A 19,748-nucleotide genomic window follows, 5' to 3' on the forward strand; every position below is an offset into this window, starting at 1 on the left:
GATTATTATGCTTCTAAAATAATTTATGGGAATATTAGATTACTCCTTATGTTTATTATTTTTTAATCCACACAAAATGTGAAATTTGGCCCACATGGTCTCGAACCAGCTTCTTACCTCATCTTAAATAAATGCATAGAGACTGACCTAGGAAAAGCAAAGAGTAGAGATGCTTTTGTTTGGAGCAGATGAATCTTTTGGAAAAGCCAGTTGGGACCCTTATTTCTTCATCTATCAATTAAATAACATAAATCGAAACAAATTTGGTGAGAAGTATTAAAAATGTATTCTTTGAAATGTTTCCAGGATGTTAAGAGTTGTCTTTGTAAAGTAATAAATACTAAAGTAGTAATGCTTTTGGGAAACAGCTATAATATAACAACTGATTCTCAGGGCAGTGAAGAAATTGATCTGTGGTTTAAGAAAATAACTACTAACAAGAAGTGTCATTGTTTCAGATGGAATACAAAAGAAATTAGATCTTGTATGATATGTAATATTAATACTTAATGTCTTAAATTATTAAAGGTGGATTAAAACATTTCAATACAAATGAAATGTTATCCTCCTTAGGGGCACTGGTCTTTATACTGAGTTTTATATAGCTGCTGTCATATAAATCCTGTAATTGGGAGGACTTCCTAAATGTTAAGGTTTTCATTCTGAAGAATTGACAGTCTGAGCCTTTTACACCAGTTACACCAGAAACCAGTTTAGTTTTCTTATCCTCAGTGTGTTCTGACTTCTAGTGATAACACTTTCAGAGTTTATATCATGAGGATCTTTAGTTGTTTTAGTGACTGTCTTTAGATGTGCTCAGTCTCTGTCTCTTCAGTTGCTCTTTTTCCAAACTTCTGACCCTGCCTTCACATACACACTTTCTCAGCCACATACACGGGAATCAGCTAATCAGCATCACTAACCAGCTCCCTACCTGGACATAGGCTCTGTGTACTCCTTCTTGCTGGCCTGCTCACCTGTGCACCTCCCCTCCTTTCAGGCTCCAGTCCACCACCTCCTTAAGCTTATTGTTCCTATAAAGAGTAAAATACGCAGGCTTAGCAGAGGGCCCTCCTGCAAATGGCCCATCAAGCCAACAGCATGGTCCTTCCACCACCAGTGCCTTGGAGCTTTAACCTCACTGATGTTTGATCTCAGTAGAGCCCACCTGTCTCAGCCATTTGAGGATCAATAAACCATCTTTCCTTCCCATCCTTAAATCTATCAGAGGGAAGGCATGCATACTGTTTGTTACATACTTCAAATGCCCAAAGCCAGTGATATCTGGCTGTGTGAGTATTCCTTGAACTTCTGGAAAGCTTTGAATTCTTTATCAGTTTACATTGATATTCACCAAAGGGCAGGATCTGTCTCCTTTCTGTTGGTAGTTATTCTCTAGGAATGTCTGACTGGGCAAGGCCTGGGAAATTGGCTTCCTAAATAGCTGTATTGGAGAAGTGTTTTTGTCAATAAACATCAATTATTTTCCTATCAGTATTTACTGAACACAGTCTTCCATGGCCCCAGAAGTGATAGGGGAGGGAGCCAGTACCTAAGCAAAAGCCTGGGCCCCTTGCTTGTGCCTTGAGTAGCAGATTCCTTTTCCTTCATCTTCCCCCGCCCCTCCCCCCCTTCCCGGCTCTCCTTTTCTTTTTCTTTTTGGTTCCTCAGTATCTAAATGACAGTTGGTGAGGAAATCTGGGAGTGCCTATTCAGAATAGCTCTGCCAGGGGATTCTTTCAGCCTGTGCAGAAGGAAGCCAGCTGCACTTAGCTCCCCAGTGCTTAAAGGTGGCTGTACAAAAGAACCACTGTTCCAGATCAAGCAGTACAAAGGGAGAAATCCCTCTTCTTTGGAGGGCAGAACGAGTGCAGCAATGCCACCCCCTAATGCCCTCCCCCAGCACTGGGGAGGTCTGTTACCCCAGCATCGGCATTTCTGTCACCCACCGAGGGGCGTTGGTGCAGGGAGATGCTCCGTGTTGCAATAGCTCTGCACCGAGTGCCCCTGTGCCAGGGATGTGGGAATTGTGATGTGTACTTTGGGAAGAAAGGGCATTATTATGAGATGAGTCACTATATTTTTCTTACTACAGTTTCTCATAAGAAATCTCGAGGCCCTTGTAGCCTCGGTTTTTGACCTATTGCTAGGAACGGAGCTGGGAAGTCTTTCTGAGGATTTTTACCTTTTTTTTTGTTTTGTTTCCTTTGTTTTCCCTTTACCTTTTTTCCTTAGAAACATGAAAAGCATAAAGTGAATTTTGATTGCACGCAGTTATATTCCATTTCAACAGGATTATCTTTCATATTTACAAACCCATGTCCCTGTGTAGAGGCTGCTTTTTTTTCCCCTCAGATGTAAAGCTCTGGGGCTTTGAGGAAATTAAAAATTATTCATTAGTTTTATTATTTCTTTATTAAAATCAATAGCCCATAATCACCAAAGTAATTACTCTACAAAGTAATAACTTTGTTGTGTAACTAGAACTCTGTATATATCTGGGACCTTTCAGGTAGAGCATTGGTAATCTGGTAGGGCATTGGTTACAGGCCCTCCTACGCTCTAGATATCCTTCCTATCTGTCCTTACCATCGCACTTGATCATAATTTGCTGAGTGCTCACTTTTTGCCAGGAGCTCTGGTAGGCCCTGGAAAACAAAGACAAAATAAGAAAGTGAAGCTTGTAGTCTGCCTTCAAGGAGCTTGTAATCTGCCACATCGGGGTACTGAAGGCTACTCTGGTGACCTAAAAAAATATATATATAATTCACGCAGAGCCTCTTTTTTTCTTAAAGATGCATCAATTATGCACCTTAATGGTTCACTTGGATCCTCTACTATTCAGAAGAAAGTTCAAAATTCTAAACTACTCTTTTACTTTTAAACCAAAGCTGTAAAAAACAAAAACAAAAAATGGAGCTGTACAAATCTGTGATTCTTTTAGAAATTAAAAATGGCATTTAGTTTACCAGTGTTGCCTGAAAGTGGATATATAAGTAAGATTTTTTAGTTCTCTGCCTTATGCTTCATTGGGGGTTGTGGCCAAGCTGTGACAGGAGCCATCGAAGTTGTGCAGATGTACACCAGTCACACATGCTCTGCACTCATTGCTGTAGCATCAGCTCAGGAGGATGATCACCGGCATGTCCTGACAGAAGACAGTGTTTTAAGCACTCAGCTGAACTCATAAGTCAAACTACTGTGTAATGTAAAAGAATTCTCTAGTTTATGAGTATAAAATTGAAATGAGAACAAGTCTAAAGAAGCAATAAACTATGCTAGCCTGAGTTATTTTTAGCTTGGCTGTCATAATTGAACCTCTGTGGGCCTTCAACCCTCATTTCAGTCAAGGGGGGAGGGTATCAAATGATCTCAAAAATCCTTTCTCACACTGAATTTCTGTCAGAGGGAGTGGATGAAAATGTAGCTCAATAAAAGTGGGAAAATAATTTTGTACCAAAGAGAGCCTCCCTTGTAGATTTAAACGTGATAAAAGTGAGGGGGTAGAGTTACATTTTATTTTAGGAAAAATAAAAAGAATATAGAAAGAAACATTTCAGACCTTCTGCCTTTAGAAGAAATAAACTACTTAACAGTTTGACTATACATTAACTTTGCACTCTTACCTATAGATTAAAGTTTTCAAGGGAACTAATGCATAAATATAAATCAGATCATTCGAGAAAAGAACTTTTTTGTATCAAAAAATTAAGTGGTGGATTTTTTCTAGGTTTTTCATGATGTGTCATAAGCTTTTTAAGAATCCATTCTTCTCATCTTACTGTATTTCCTAAACAATGCTGATGGTAAATTAACCAGAGATTCCTGTAGTACTAGGAAAAGTTCCTTGAGGGAGAAGAGGTTGTTTCTATATTTCACATTTCCCACAGTGTTCTGAACTTAGTTTTTCACTTAATAACTGCTTACCAAAATTGTCCATGTTCACTGTACAAAAACTCTAGAATCCAAATATAAACAAAGAAAGCAAAAATTATCCACAACTCCCAGCCTAAAGACAGCCTTTCTTAATGACCTAGTCTGTACCCCTCCATGCTTGATACTTGATAGCTGAGGTCACTGTGTGCTTATTTTAGCCAGGACCCATTCATTTGTGAATTGTGTGCTTGTGTCCATTTTTCTATTGGTATTTTTGTATTTCACCAACTCCTGGCTATTTAAAAAGTTCTTACATAGTAAAGAAAGTTAACTTTTAGTGAATTTATCATTAACTTTTCAATTATATGACATTGCTGTATGTCTTCAATTTTATGGTTTCCGTAATGATTTCTGCCTTTGATAATCTTGGTGTTAACGATTTTCAAAGTTGGACAAATAGTCACTGATATTTTTCTTGTGTTTTTTGGAATTTTTTTTAGTTTGTAATATGAGGTAGTTTTTATTCTGTATCTTGATCAGTGTTGTCATAATTGTGGTTTTTAGGTTTTAAGGATAAACGTGCTCAGTCTGCCACAACTAAGGAGGCTTCACTTTTGGGTGCACACAAACAGAAGGCTCCTCCAGGGAACAGACTCTCCTTTTGACTCTGTAGCAGCAGGACTAATCTAATGCCCACTATCTTGCCTTCTGCCTCCCCTCCTCTCCTGAAGCCAGTGCTCAGGGTCAGAACATGGTCACCAGATACTTGAGGAACAGATTAGGGCTATACCTTCAGTAGGTCCTATAGATGGGCTGTTTTCCCATGGAGTTGAATTGGAAACTACAGCCATCACACACCTGCCCTTATATGGATTGTCAGGTGCAATGTCATAATGAACATGCTGGTGGTAGGGATGAGATCTTCTTGGCTGGCTTGGTCTGCCTAGAACATATTTCTAGACTGTGACAAAAAAGATAAAAATGTTTTCTCAGGTGAAATCATTTTTTTAAAGATTAACTGTCCTTGGGGCCCTTGGGTAGCTCAATCAGTTGAGCGTCCAACTCTTGGTTTCTGCTTAGGTTGTGATCTTGGGGTCCCCATGTTGGGCTCTGCTCAGTGAGGAGTCTGCTTGAGATTCTTTCCCCCTCCCTCTCCACTCCTCCCCTTGCTGGCACTTGTGTGCTCTTGCTGTCTCTCAAATAAATCAATAAATTTTTTAAAAAGTTTATCCTTTGCTTATATGTTGCAGTAACCTGAGGTTTTATTTTCCTTTCCTAATAATAAAATCCTCCCCAATGATGAGCCAGTATTTGTGAACGAGATGGGTCATGCTCCTGTTTCCAGCATCCCTAAGGAACTGCCCTTTGCTGACTTGGAATAGGTTAGGCTGGATAAACTAGAATAGGACATATTTAAGTTAGACTAGTTAGATAGAATAAGTTAGAATAGGATGTCTCTGGGACCTCTCATCTTTTGTGCTTATTGTCCATAGTGTAGACCAGTAATCTTCCTTTGCTGACCAGTTAGATGATAGACTGAATCAGGAAAAATAGGGCAGGACATAGAATAAGTAGAAAAGAGATCAAACTTGAAAATAAAAGACCTGGCTTTGACCACTGCCTCTTTTACTCCCTGGATGACCTTGGACAAGTCATTTGGCTTGTTAAGCAGAGGTAAAAACAATGCCTATTATACAAGCCTTCCTAAGTTTTATTAAGGATCAAATGAGATAGTGAATATAAAAATGTCTTCTAGACTTGAAAGCACTTATTCAGTATTAATTATTATCATTTCCATTCCTCCCTGAAGAGGAGTTAATTTAAATGTCATTAACACCAGATTAGCAGATTGCTATGTATCTTACCCTGCCTGCTAGAAATGGAATATCCATCTGCACATATTATTTTCCCAGGAAGCTCATTTTTTGTTTGTCCCCATTTGCCAGCCCAGCTTCATTTTGTAGCTATAAAAAGAAAGGTATCAAAAAGTTAAGTGATAAATCCTCATTTAGTCAGCAAGTCAGTGGTAAAGAAGGGATGCAATGAGAGCATTAACTCGTGACCTCAGTGGGACCTCTGTTAACCAACATCTAGAGGAGGAAGGGAGGGGTAGAGACCACCAGCTAAAATACCTCTCATTTCTAATAGCTGCCAGTAGACTCACGGTGAGATACGGCTTTGGAGGAAGGGCCCAGTTTCTTCTCTGAGGGACAGGAATTGGGAGTCCACAGACTTCTTAGACCCAAATTCGTAAAAGCTCATGTGTTCATCTGAACACCCACAGTGAAGTATAGATAGAGTTTGACGTGTAAGTGGATTATGTTTAGAAAGTTCATTTAGGAAGCAGATGATTTAGAATTCAGTACTCATTTTCCCAAGGAAACTGTGTCATAAATGGGGTGAGATTCCCAGACTAGTTCACAGAAGCTGTTACTGTCATGAGATGGGAGTCTTGGAAAGGGGGTCTTGCTGTCTGTGTTCAAGAGAAATGGGAAGAGCTATTCATTCTGCATCCCTGGGCAGAGGGCCAGCTCTGAGTAGAATTTTGAAATAAGACAGTCATCTGTAATGTCTTCTCTTTGGCTCTCCTGCCTCTTTCCCACTGGTGTCCAGGACTACCATAGGCCCTCTTCTGGCCAGCCCTACCACCTGCATGGTTGGATATACATTTCCCCACCTGCCTCCTCTCCCACCTGGTCCAGGCACACACACTTACCATGGGAGATGTTAGGGGAAAAAAAAAAATCATCAACTTGAATGAAGGACTAGCAACCTTTCTGCAGGTGTTGGCATTTTTCAACCACAGGTGTCTGTGGGAGGAGGTATTTTTTAATAAGGAGACCCCTAAAGGTGGGGTATCTCTCTGCCTGAGGTAGTTCCCATTAAGTTCCTATTTTTCACAGATCTTTCCATCCTGCTTTTAAACTGGGCACTATAAGCCTATGATTCATGAATTCCCTGAAATTGAAAAAAAAAAAAAGTTTGGGGTTTTTTTCTTTGTTTTCTAGTCAAAGTTAAATGGCTTTCATTCAGTCCTCAGAGTGGTCAACAAACCTCCCCACCATCATTAAGAAGCACAGGTCCCAAACCTACAAATTCTATAAAGCATCCAAGTTTCATCATGCTTATATGAGGCCAGAGACTTCGACAGTGGGGCTTAAGGGTGCTCAGGGTTTATTTTTAGATTCTCAAGGGTAAAGTAAATGTAAACTGGAAAATCCCTGTGAAATGTGTACTTCCTGCAAAATAACTTCCTTGATTTTTTTTTCACTGATTTCATTTTCAGGTTAACATTCTTTGCAGCTATTTATTGGTACTTCCCTAGATCTACATAAGACAGTTTAATAGTCATCAATTCAGAATAAAAGAAAATTTTAAAATTTAGTGTTTGCTACTGATCAAGGCAGCAGCATCAGCAAGGCTGCACTCCACTTTTCCTTAAAGATCTGTCCTTTCACAGCAAGGCAGAAAAAAGGAGGGCTTGGAAGAGGGACTTGGCCCAGAGAAACAGAGTGAAGCAAAAGACTTGTCCCTCACTGTGGGAATTGGACAATGACTTAGCCTCATAGGGCATCAGTTTCCTCATCTATGAAATGGGGAAGGTCACATCAGCCTCTTGGGTGTCCCATGAGGACTCACTTGGTGCTAGTCTCTATATTGACTGCTTTGTCTGTGGTATTTCAGGACAGATGTCTTCCATCCTTATCATCTTCATTTTACAGTGGAAATCATGAGATATTCCTGTCCCTTTCATTTGACCTCTTTTTTCTTCAGTGCCGTTGAGTCTATATATGTAATTATATGTAGTTTATATACATTCTTTTAATTGTTCATTACTACTATATCCTACCTGTTGTATCCTTTTTCCTTCCATAACTTATTAATTACTAAATTAAGAAAATTTTAGAAGTGAAAATTGGGAAAGAGAGACCTCTTTCTCATTTTAAGACATGTAGCTTCTGTATGGTTACAGTGCATCGTGATCTAAGATTGTGGTCGTTATCAGAATTCATGCTGTGCTGTGGATGCTTTTCTGTAAGTGACTCAACCTTCACTAGCATGTCAAACTTCAGAATGCTGATGCTCCATAAAATCATTGGACATTACGCTAAAGTTCAAGAATAACTTTTCTTTTCACCTTATCACAGAGCTATAAAGAATTGAAAGTGGTCTAGGCTTATACTTTAATACTATTATTTGCTGCCCAAATAAGTTGATAATAAATTACTTTTACTCTGCTTTTATTGTTTGCAAAAGACCTTTATTGTTTGCAGGGAGCTGACACATACAATAACTTATTCAATGCAACAAACCTGAGAAAAGATTGTATCAGTCTTGAACCTTTTAGTTTTCAAGGGACAGGAAGGCCAACTCAAAATGGCTTAGCAAAAAAGGAAAGTTTTTGGCTCATGTGCCTGTAAAGTTCAGACTTCAGGTATGGCTTATTGATCAGAAGCACAAAGAATATCATCAGGACTATTTCTCACATCTTCTGGCTCTGCCTTCCACAGTGTTGGCTTCATTCTTAGCCTGTACGTGGTGGTTGGCTCTGCTAGTGCTGCCAGGTCCATGGGAACAGAGAGTGGGCCTCTTCCCAGGCCAGCTGAAGCTTATGCATCTTTTTGAGCCTCATGAATTCAGTATTGTGATTGGTTTGGATAGGGTCACGGGCCTATTTCTGGAGTCTGGTGTGGAGACAAGACCTCTGGAAATACATGGACACTGGATAGGGACTGGAGACAAAATCTGAGTTTTATTTCCAGGAAATAAATGAGTATCTGCCATAGAGTTGTTCTTATCATTCCTCTTTTCTAGACAAGGAAACTGCTATTCAGAGAAGGTAAGTAGCTTGTCTAGATTTTATTGCAAGGAAGAGACCAAGTGGGGGCTAGACCCAAGGACTTCTGACTCAGCATCCTATACTCTTTCTACAACTCCCATCTCTGACTGTGGTGGCAGATGACCCACTGGGCACAGTGGAGAGAACACTACACAGAGGGCCAGTCCTTCTCTACTCAGTTCTGCCCCCAGCTAAATGTATGGCCTTAGGCACTTAGTCTCTTGGTTCTCGTTCTTCTTGTCTGTCAAAGAGGGACAAAACTTGCCTGCCAAATAACTCAGTAAGGCTCTGATGAGATGGGGCGGATAAAATACTTTAATTATATAAGTTCTCTAAAAATGCAAGGCAGCCTTGCCTCCTTAAAGACCCTTTATGGGGCAGCCCGGGTGGCTCAGCGGTTTAGTGCCGCCTTCAGCCCAGGGCATGATCCTGGAGACCCGGGATCGAGTCCCATGTCGGTCTCCCTGCATGGAGCCTGCTTCTCCCTCTACCTGTGTCTCTGCCTCTCTCTCTGTGTGTCTCTCATAAATAAATAATAAAATCTTAAAAAAAAAAAAAAAAGACCCTTTATGGTTTCCATGGGCACCAGGTTTTCTTTACCATTAATGTCAAGAAAATGTGTTTAGCACTTTCCAGTTTCTAAAGTGTGCTTCATACACCTCTCTGCATTTAAATTTCCCAAGCCATCCCGAAGGGAAGATGAGAAGCCCCCTAATCAGAGAATTGAGAGATGGGCTCTGGGACAAGCAACTGATGAACACCAGACCATGGCTTCTGTCTCCTGCTTTGCTGTGCTCTGCCTCTAATCCCAGAAGTGTTAACCTGATTTGATCAACTCTGGAGATATGTGATCACAAAGAATTCAGACAGAGGAACATGTTGAATGTGACCTAAGACTACTATACTATGAGTTACCCACTTTTAAAATATTCTGGTTGGGTTATTAATTATTTTCATGTAGGAGTGAATAAAACAATCAGAGGAAACTCATGTACATAACTATAAGAAAACAGATCTAAAAGAAGATAAAGACTGAGCACCACATTAGTACATTCAGCCCTACTGTGAGAAAATCCTTAATGGCATTGAAAAGCTTTTTTTCCTCCCTTCTCCCTTTATTGCCTTCATATCAGGCAGGATGTTCTGCAGTCCTGGAAGCAAGAGTGTGGAGGGATAACTCCTGTTATCCCTTCTAAGTATGGCTGTGAGGATGGCAGGGGGGGGGCGGTACTGCATTGTGATGGTGATGCACCCACAGGGCTCTAGCAGTGACCTGTGTAGTCTGGTGCTATGGCCCCAAGGACCTTCCCCAGCAGTTCCAACGAGGGCTAATACTGATGTCCCAGGGCCTACGCCTGGGGCTGAAAGCTGGAGCAGGATTTTCCTGACAGAACCCTCGTTTGTCAGATGACTAGTGGCATTGCTATCCATGCTGTCTGTCCATGTTGGGTGAGGTCGCTGGAGGGTGGGAGGAACAATGTTACCTGCCTCACCATGCTCTTCTGAGGGTGACATTGGTGAATAGTTGCAAAACTTCTGAAATAGTGCCTGATGCCACTTGAAACTTGGCACACAGTAGCCAATCACATCCTCTAAATATGCTCAGAATCATCAGTTATGCCCCCTCCATTAACCACCCCAGCCTAGCCACTACCTCATTTCCATGCTCCCCCTTACTGTAGAACCCTTCAAAAGTAACTAGCCCTGCAAGCCCCAGTACTGTAGCCACTGGCCATGTTCGGCCAATGGAGCATTTGAAATGTGGTGAGTCAGAAATGATGTCCTGTAAATGTCAAATAACATACCAGATTCCAAAGACTTAGTTTAAAAATATAAAATTTCTCAATATTTTATATTACATGTTATAATGGTAATATTTAATGTTGGGCTAAATAATATATATTATTGAATTCTAATTTTACCAGTTTTCTTTTAGTTTTTTAGTAGTCTGTAGAAAAATTTAAAGTTACATGGACAGCAAATGTTATAATCCTGCTGGAGAGCCCTAGTCTCTACTATGTCTTCACCTCACTCTTGAAACCATCCATCCCAAACAGGCTTGGGTCCCAGACCTTCACCAAAAACAGCCTCTGTCAAGTCACCTTCCACTGGTCACTCCTAATTCACTCCTAATTGCTTGGCAGCCATTTGACGAGGTTGTCACTTTCAGTGAGACACCATCATGTTATCTTGATGTTTCTCTTTCTTCACTGATGGCTCCCTCATGGTCTCCTTTCCTGAATCCTACTCATCTTTTTAACTTCTTTTTTACTCATCCAAACTCACCCTGTAGTGGAGTCATCCTGACTGATGACTTTATATACCATCTTCACAGACTTCCTAACTTTGTGTCTGTAGCCCAGACCTTTCTCTTCCTGGAACCTGTGTCTTAACTTCTGTTCAACATCTCCATATGGATACCCAAGAGAACTCTAAGTTTACAAATCCAAGGTTGATTTCTTGGTTCCATTTCCCCAAGCCTACCCCTCCCCCAGTACTTCCTGTGTTGGTAAAAGCTAACTTCCTTCACCCACTTATTTAAACCACAAATCTTGGAGTCATCCTTGACTTTTCTTCTGACCAACTATATCTAATCGATTAACAAATTCCATTGGGCCTCCCTTCAAACTGTATTTCTAGTCTAACCATTTCTTACCATCATCAGCTCCTGAAGATCCCTCATCGCTGAGTGGACTCTTACAGTAGTCTCAGTACTGCTGTCCTCGCATCCACCTGTCCCTCTGCTGAACCTAGAGTGATCCTTTTAAAATACCAACTCACATTTCTCCTTGGAACCTTCCAAAGGCATACCATCGTCCTTAGAATAAAATGTGTCTTCCTTACAAAAGCCATATATGATTTGCCCCCCTCACCATCACCAATACATACGCACCCCTGATACCTGCCCTCCAGTGCCTTCCCCTGGTCTGCTGCCATTTCTCCCCTCCTCCCAAGGCACACTGCCTTCAGAGCCTTGATGTTCATACCTCTCCCTGCCCGAGATACACTATGTTCACATGGCTCCCCTTCCACTCAGATCTCTGGGTAAAGCTTATCTTCTTACCTACTACAGCCTTCCCCCACCAATATATCTAAAACAGATACTTTGGAGTTTTATTTCTGCTCATAACATCACAACCTTCTGACACATCATTTGTTTATTTGTTTCTTGTCTTCCCCATGGGATGGAGACTCCATGAGAGCATGGATGTTTTCTGTGAGTCCACATCTTTTCCACAAGGGCCTCAAAACAATGTTCAATACAGAGTTCAGTGTTGTCTGATTGGATGCTTCTGCCAGACTCCACTCAGTTATCAAGTCCACCCATGCCACTTTAGAGTGGACAGAAGTTTGTTAACTCTGCTGGGTATCAGAATCACTGGCGGGGGGGGGGGGGGGAGGGGGTAGGGCACCTGGGTGGCTCAGTGGTTGAGTGTCTGCCTTCAGCTCAGGTCCTGACCCCGGGGTCCTGGGATCAAGTCCTGCATCAGGTTCTGCGAGGGGAGCCTGCTTCTCCCTTTGCCTGTCTCTGCCTCTCTCTCTCTCTCTGTCTCTCATGAATAAATACATAAAATCTTTAAAAAAAAAAAATCCCTGGGGAGATTGCTTAAAATGCATATGCTTTTACTCTACCCCCTGGAGATCTAAATGCAGTAGAATCTGGGGTAGAATCCTGAGCATTAGTGAACAAACAAACTCCCAAGATAATTTTGATGCCTGAGGTAACTGCACCACACTTTGCCAACACCGCTTCAGCATACCAGTTGACATTTGTTTATCTGTTGCTCTGCTCTGTCGACTATTTTTCACATATATCACCTGGGAACCTAAATATAGATCTCATGGACCCACCCTAGATCTGGTGAATCAGAACTGCCAGGGATGGGTCTTGGGAATCTATATATCTGAAAAGCTCCCTTGGTGCCAGTCTTCCCAGTAGCCTTTGGGAGCCTCAGCTCTGTTTTACAGACTCCTTGAGAAGGTTATAAACTCAAGAGCATGTGTTTCTTATGTCTTTTTAGGCCAACTTCTCTTCCCATCCCTCATTAATCCCAACATTGTTCTATTCAAAAGTGGTGTTCAGTAAGTCACATGGAGTGAACACCTTGATTTATCCACAATTTTGATTTGCCTTTGTAACCTGAACACCAACCAGCATTTCTAACTACATTTCAGTCTAGCCCATTCTCTGATTAAGAGGCATGAAGTGTGTCTTGGCTGCCTCGATAATTCTGGTGGGGATTTTCTTGGTAGTATTTCCTGTCCACAAATGTAAAATGTGTTTCTCAGGTCAGACCAGACAGCATTGAGGTGACATCACCCATCTTCATACTTAAACACTTACCTATTCAACCTTCCTTTCAGACCTGTACTAGGGTGTGCATGCTTTGGCTTCCTTAGCCTCAGGATGCATCCACTAGACTCTAGAACATCCCTGGGGATGGTGACAAGACCTGACCCCTTGCTCTGGGAGCTTGCCTGGGCTGCTCAGTCTGCCAAAGAATGTGTCCCCCTGGATTTGATTCCCTTTGGGGCCTGTGGCCCTGCCCTACTTCTTTTTGGCTTTGTCCTGGAATTCTATTTAGACACTCTTTACAGCTGGAAAGTTTAAAACTAAAATCAAAGCATTACCAAAAGTTAAAAAGTAAATGGGGCAACCTGGGTGGCTCAGGAGTTTAGCGCTGCCTTCGGCCCAGGATGTGATCCTGGAGACCCAGGATTGAGTCCCACTTTGGGTTCCCTGCATGGAGCCTGCTTCTCCCTCTGCATGTGTCTCTGCCTCTCTCTCTGTGTCTCTCATGAATAAATAAATAAAATCTTTAAAAAAAATAAATAAAAAGTAAATAGGTTTTTAGCCAAAGCCATATTAACTGAAGAGACCATCCAAAATGACAATTATTAGACTATTTCTTCTTAAATACTACTGGAAAATTTGCTGTTTTTTAAAGTGAGTGCATTTACTAAACCTTATGTTTTATCTTGTCTCATGTAAAAAAAAAAAATGTTTTTTTGTCCTAGGTATTTAAAGTAGATATTGGAACTTTCCCTTTCAAAATTAAAATAAAAATTCAATATTATATATATATAAAAAAGTAAATGAGTGACAAGTGGACAGAACAGGTGATGTTACTTACAGAATTTTATTCCTTAGCTAGACTCAGAGCTAGCCTTTAGGTTAAGAAGAATCACTGAGGGCAGCCTGGGTGGCTCAGCAGTTTAGCGCCTGCCTTCAGCCCAGGGCATGATCCTGGAGACCCAGGATCGAGTCCCACATCGGGCTCCCTGCATGGAGCCTGCTTCTCCCTCTGCCTGTGTCTCTGCTTCTCTCTCTCTCTCTCTCTCTCTCTCTCTCTCTCTGTCTCTCATGAATAAATAAATAAAAAATCTTTAAAAGAAAAAGAAGAAGAAGAATCACTGATGAAAGCCCAAAGAGAGTCCCTTGGTTAACCTATTTCTTTCTCTCTTTTTTTAGTGATATTTTGAGGGGTTTTTTTTTAGAAGATTTATTTTATTTTAGAGAGTGAGCAGGGAGAGGGGTAAAGGGAGAAAGAGAGAGGGAGAGAATCCCATACAGACTTCCCAGCGAGCACAGGGCCTGATGTGGGCTCCATCCCAGGACCCTGAGATCATGACCTCAGCTGATATCAAGGGTTAGATGCCTAACCGACTGAGCCATCCAGGCACCCCTTGGTTAACCTATTTCTTAAATACCTGAGTCCCCATGGACTATGCACTCTGGACTCTGGATGGCCAACTGGTAATCTTTTTTTAGTATATTGAGTTTGTGTGTATTCTTTGCAGAAGATGTCTGGGTTGTTATTCAAGGCAGAATCTAAAAAGGAGTCATGTCATTTAAGTAAACCCAAGAAGTGCTTCTGAGCACACATTGTCTGTACCTTAGAGTTTGGACTCTGGATAAGCCACAGATTACATTTTGGTGCCAGATGTGAGAAGCCATTAGTAATCAGGACAACTCCCTTGGGAAATCCTGTTCCCAGATCTATTCCAGAGGATCTCTGCTTCCTCTGGAATATTTGTTTGGTGGGCTCTGGGGGCTGCGATTTAGTGACGAAGGGGAATGAATTGACCCTAGAAAAATAGGAATGAGAGATTTCTAATGAGATCTGACAGTTCAAGGACTGAAGAAGGAATCTAAGCTTTTTTTATTTTCCTGCCCACCCAGTCTTCATACAAATGTAAATATGCCTCCTTCAACAAATTGCCAAATGTGGTTTTAATTTGTAAGCAGGAGACCCTGCCTTGCTGGTTTCTTTTTCTCTCTTTTTTAAAATCGAAGTCACAGGTTTTGCACTTTTTGAACTGGACATTTCCTTCTGTCATTCCATCACGTTTTCTGTTGTCCTTCTCCTTCCAAGGACATTTTCTTCCATTGTTTGTGATCAGAGGAATTTGGGACAAGAGTCAATTGTCATGTTTCTTAAAGAAGTTTTTGAAGTTCCCATAGGAAATACATCATGCTCTTTAAACTGAGTTTAAAAAATAAATAAATAAAGGCAGAGATTGGATCAAGTATGAGATTTGAAGAGTGTCACTATCGCGGCATCATACTTTATGTGGTCTACGCAGTATCCATTGTTGTTATTTATGACCCTGTCTGCCTTCCATTGTGGACTTCTTCAAGCCTTGGGGAATTTACATCATTCCTAATAGCAAAAGGCTTTCTGGTTCCCACAGAGTTGTTCAAAGCCTGACTCATGCTCCTTATGTTAATTGTTCAGCTCTGAAAATACAGCACTTACAGGGTGTGGTCGTAAGGGGAAAATCTACTGTACTTATAGGGCATGTTTAGAAGTGTTTCACACATAAATCTCAGTCTCTCTCTCTCCCTCTCTCTGTCTTTCTCAAAGCTCTTCCCCTCTTTTCCCCCTCCCCCTTCATCTCTCTCTCATTTAACTTTAAAACTGTAGCTTATTTAGTCAACTAGTAAGTCTTAAGGGGAGAAAGGGAGAAGCATCAAAATGAAGTATAATCCAATAAAACCTACAATATCCTGTTCACTAACTCTTAGAACTGACTTAGGTTATAACTGGATATGACTATGAGTGACATTGATCCAGGTCTGAAACCATAGGCAGGATTAGTGGGAGCTAAAGGCTCATACTTATGGTTCAGGGCAGTGATTGCACAGCACCTGCCTGTGGGGCACCCATGCATCATATTGGTGGCTGCCACTGTTAAATTCCAGTATAAGTCTAGGGGCTCTTGGGTGGCTCAGTTGCTTAGGCATCTGCCTTTAGCTCAGGTCATGATCCTGGGGTACTAGGATCAAGCCCATCTCAGGCTCTCTGCTCAGCAGGGACCCTGCTCCCTCTCCCTCTGCCTGCTGCTCCCCCTGCTTGTGCTCGCGCTCTCTCTCTCTCTCTCTCTCTCTCTCTCTCTCGTCAAATAAATAAAATCTTTTTAAAAATAATAAATAAATGAATTCCAATGGAAGTCTAAAGCAAGAAACCTACTGATAATTTCCCAGAATTGTTCCTCATGGCCTCAACATTTTACTATGGAATTTAGTGGAGAAGGGTTCTTACTATCCCAAGAAATGAGAAAAGTTAACACCTTGTCTCAATTATCTACTTGCTTATTTAAAAAACTGATTCTAAAACTATGAAATAGGTCAATGTTGGCAAAGGTTGGGAGTTTTTGACATTTTAGAAGTACTTCTGTATGAAGCTTCCATGGGAACATGTAAGGATAGATACACAGATAATCTACGAATTATGTAAAACTGTGTTAGTGCTGTTAGTTTAAGAACATAACTCCCAGTTTTCTGGTAGCTAAGAATCACAGACTTCAGTTTTCAAAGTACCAGTATTAAAAGGCTTAACTCAAAAAAAAAAAAAAGGCTTAACTCTTTATGCAGCCTTGACTATTATAAAGGCCACATTTTGTATTTTTGTAGGTAGAGTAAATGTGTGGAATTCTTAGGATAATCAGGGTACAGACCACTGTGCCACTAGGTCTCTCTGGAAGATCAGAGCTCACAAACATGTTGCTGCCTGGCACCATGATTCTGGGCTTCATCACACTTTAGGCTGCAGAGATAAAGATATTGGCCAAGAGTTCCCAGATGGTTTGGAACCAACATCCTTTCTCTTACAGTCTTGTATTTTGTGGTGCATATCACTGTATGAACTGTGTTGGGTAGGAGTCCAAAAAAAAGTAACAATTTACCAAAAAGTGCTAGATTTAAAAAATTAAAATAGCCTAACCCTGAGTAGTTTCACCTAGTCTTCACAAAAATCCATTCACTGGGGGCATTCAGAGTATAACTGTTTTTCCTCATGTTCAGCTAATAGATTTCTGGTTGAACCTTTGTTATCTTTTGGAGTAGACGGAAGGAGCTCTCCACGGAGCGTCTGATTATTTTGCTGAGTGTGCGGAGAGTCCACTTCCTCCCAGTGCAAAGCGCAAGAGAAGTGCTCTGAAAAAAATGTAGGTCTGACAAGTTTTCTTTTCCTTCTTTTTGACTGTGTGCATGTGTATAGATATGTGGCATGGTGTAGAATTCAACAGGAGTTCCTGGAAATTAATCACAAAGCCCCCTGGCATCAACCTTACCCTTAAGTCCCATTCTTGCTCTTCTACTTTCTTGTCTCTTGCGTTCTAGACAGTGGGGAACGAGTCCTTGCTTCACAGGTGTGTTGCAAGAAGTAATTAATGACAAGTGCTTTGAAGATGAAAAGCACCTGTTTGGTGGTGTGTTTCATACAACTTTCCAAGTGCCTACAGACCCATCTTAAAAAAATACATTCCTTTGCTAAATGCAAGTTCCGATTCTAGTATAATTATGATGATCCTCATGCCCTGATTAGGAACAATAAGAACATACGTGTGTGTGTGTGTGTGTGTGTGTGTGTGTGTGTGTGTGTGTGTTTCCAGACTAAAGCTTAGCCAAAATAAACATTTCAGCTTCAGTGTTTTGAGTTTAGTGGTTTAAGAAATTTCTTGCTATTCACAAGCCTACAAATCTGTGTTGAAGTCAGTGTCTGGTCTCTTTAATTCTCCCCAGGCAGCTCCTGCCCTGCCCCTCAAAGTGAATTTTATAATCAGAGTGAAGTTTGCATTGACTTTGTGCTGTAGAAAAGGTGTGTGTATGTGTGTACAAGCACATCCTTATGTGTGCATGTGCATACACATGCAGCCTGTGTTTTGGGTGTGTCTGGTCATTTACTTCTGGGGGAAGGAAATCAATCTATCAATTTTAGGCAATATTAACCCTTAACATCTGAAATGAATACCTGTCCCTGTCTGCCTTAGTTAAAATAGATCCATCGTAACTCCAATATAACTACATTGATAACCCAGTGATCAGTAAACAAAGCCTGTCTTTATGTATCCTAATAACAAAACTCTTGTGTTGGAAAATGTGACAGCTATGGCTTGATCCAGTCTGAATTTAACATAACACTTGGGGATTTCTCTAGATTTGCCAGGGAGGTAAGGGAGAAAGAAAGGTAGCACATGCTTCCTTTTCTGGGTATAGGAAATGTGACAAGGATTGTAGGAATTGGAGGACAGCATGCCATTACACTTTACAAAACAAAACAATCTTTCTTTCTTTTAGTGTGAAAAGAACTGAAGCAAAAAGCAGCGTTGTGAGCAGACCATGGAGCAGCAGGGACATTGTGGGAACATCAGTGACCCAGTGATTGTGGAGCTAGTGAAGAGGAGGGGTGACAGTCAGGCTTCAGCCAGTCCCCCATCAGAGTCCACGGGACAAGCAAAAGATTACATAAAGGCAGCTGAGAGCCACTGGGGGCTTCCTGCTCAAAAGCTGGAAAATGTTCATCAGAAGCAGCCAGAAGACACTAGCAGCCAGCAAAAACCTCATCTTGGGGAGTGGTTAGAGACAGGGCTTCTAAGCAGGAGCCCTGTCTATAGCTGTGAGTCAGCATCACCAGGTCCAAAACAAAGTCCGTAAGGGGCCAGAACACAACAGAAATGCAGGAACTGCGGCTCTGCAGAAGACGTCGACCACCACAAGAGAGTTTCTCTTGGAAGTGATCAATTAGTCCCAAGAGAAATAATAGTGGAAAAAAGCAAAGCTGTCAGAGTTTTGCCAGCCTCAGAGCTGTCAGATCCGGGGTTACTTTTGAAACAAGGTTTGGCAAAAACGACATCTAATGAAGAGTTGCATGTTTTGGAAAATCTCTCCTCCCGACATCTCACAAAAAATAAACCAGAGCAGGCACAGCAAACCGCTCAGCCACAAACACTGAAAGATTATCTGCAATCCGGGGCAGCCCAACCAAGAAAAGAAAGAAGTGTGAAAGAGGCCACTAACCTACCAAAGGGGATTGCAAAGTTGTATTTGGGTGTATAATGGCTGAAGGTGTGGAAAGTGAGAGGGGTGTGCTGCTGCCATGATGTTAAAGGAATTAGAGTGATTATTTTGTATAGAAAATAGGTATCTGTGTGCAGGTTACTTTTTAACACATTCATCTCCAGGAGGCTATGTGCTTTTTCTAACAACATTGCTAATTTCTCATCATACTTTATAATTGTCTTCAGAGCCATTCACCTTGTCAAGGATGACCGCATCCCTGAAGGAACTTCACGAAGAAACCAATCATATGCCTTTGTGGCTCATCACTGTGCAACTGTAAGGTGGACCATATGAAGACAGTACCACAGTGCTGTATCTATAGGTACAATTTCTTCTCCTGTTCCTCAGCCTGAATTGAGCAGAAGTGAAGGAACGGGCTAGTGGTCCTCAACAACATCTGGTTCTGAGGCCAGCATCACTGTCTGAAAATGTGTTAAAAATGCAGACCTTGGGCCCCACCCCAGACCTACTAAATGAGAAGCAATTCTGAAACATGCTCCCATTTGAGAACCATTGTACTAATTAGAGACTCCCTAGTGTTTGTTTTCTCCAGCCCGGCTCCCATGGCCTCCAGCTTATCAGCTGGGGCCCACTTGTGGACAGGCACCCCCTCATGCTACCTTAAACTTGTAAAACACCTAGGTTCAGTGTATGAGCTGCTGAGTTCCTGGCTTCTCTGCAGCGTGG

The 19,748-nt window shown here is 41.4% G+C and overlaps 1 protein-coding gene across 1 annotated transcript in view; it reads left to right on the forward strand.

The window, feature by feature from the left end:
* Positions 1-19,157, forward strand: part of SLX4IP (SLX4 interacting protein) — a 175,590-nt gene extending 156,433 nt beyond the window's left edge. Inside the window, 4 exon segments of the mRNA XM_026012280.2 lie at positions 17,067-17,167; positions 18,300-18,367; positions 18,370-18,936; positions 18,939-19,157. Of these exon segments, the coding sequence (XP_025868065.1) occupies positions 17,067-17,167; positions 18,300-18,367; positions 18,370-18,936; positions 18,939-19,018 (816 nt within the window). The 3' untranslated portion in view covers positions 19,019-19,157.
* Positions 19,158-19,748: the final 591 nt, after the last annotated feature.

This window comes from Vulpes vulpes, chromosome 14 (genome assembly GCF_048418805.1).
Source record: "Vulpes vulpes isolate BD-2025 chromosome 14, VulVul3, whole genome shotgun sequence".
Classification (NCBI taxonomy): Eukaryota; Metazoa; Chordata; class Mammalia; order Carnivora; family Canidae; genus Vulpes; species Vulpes vulpes.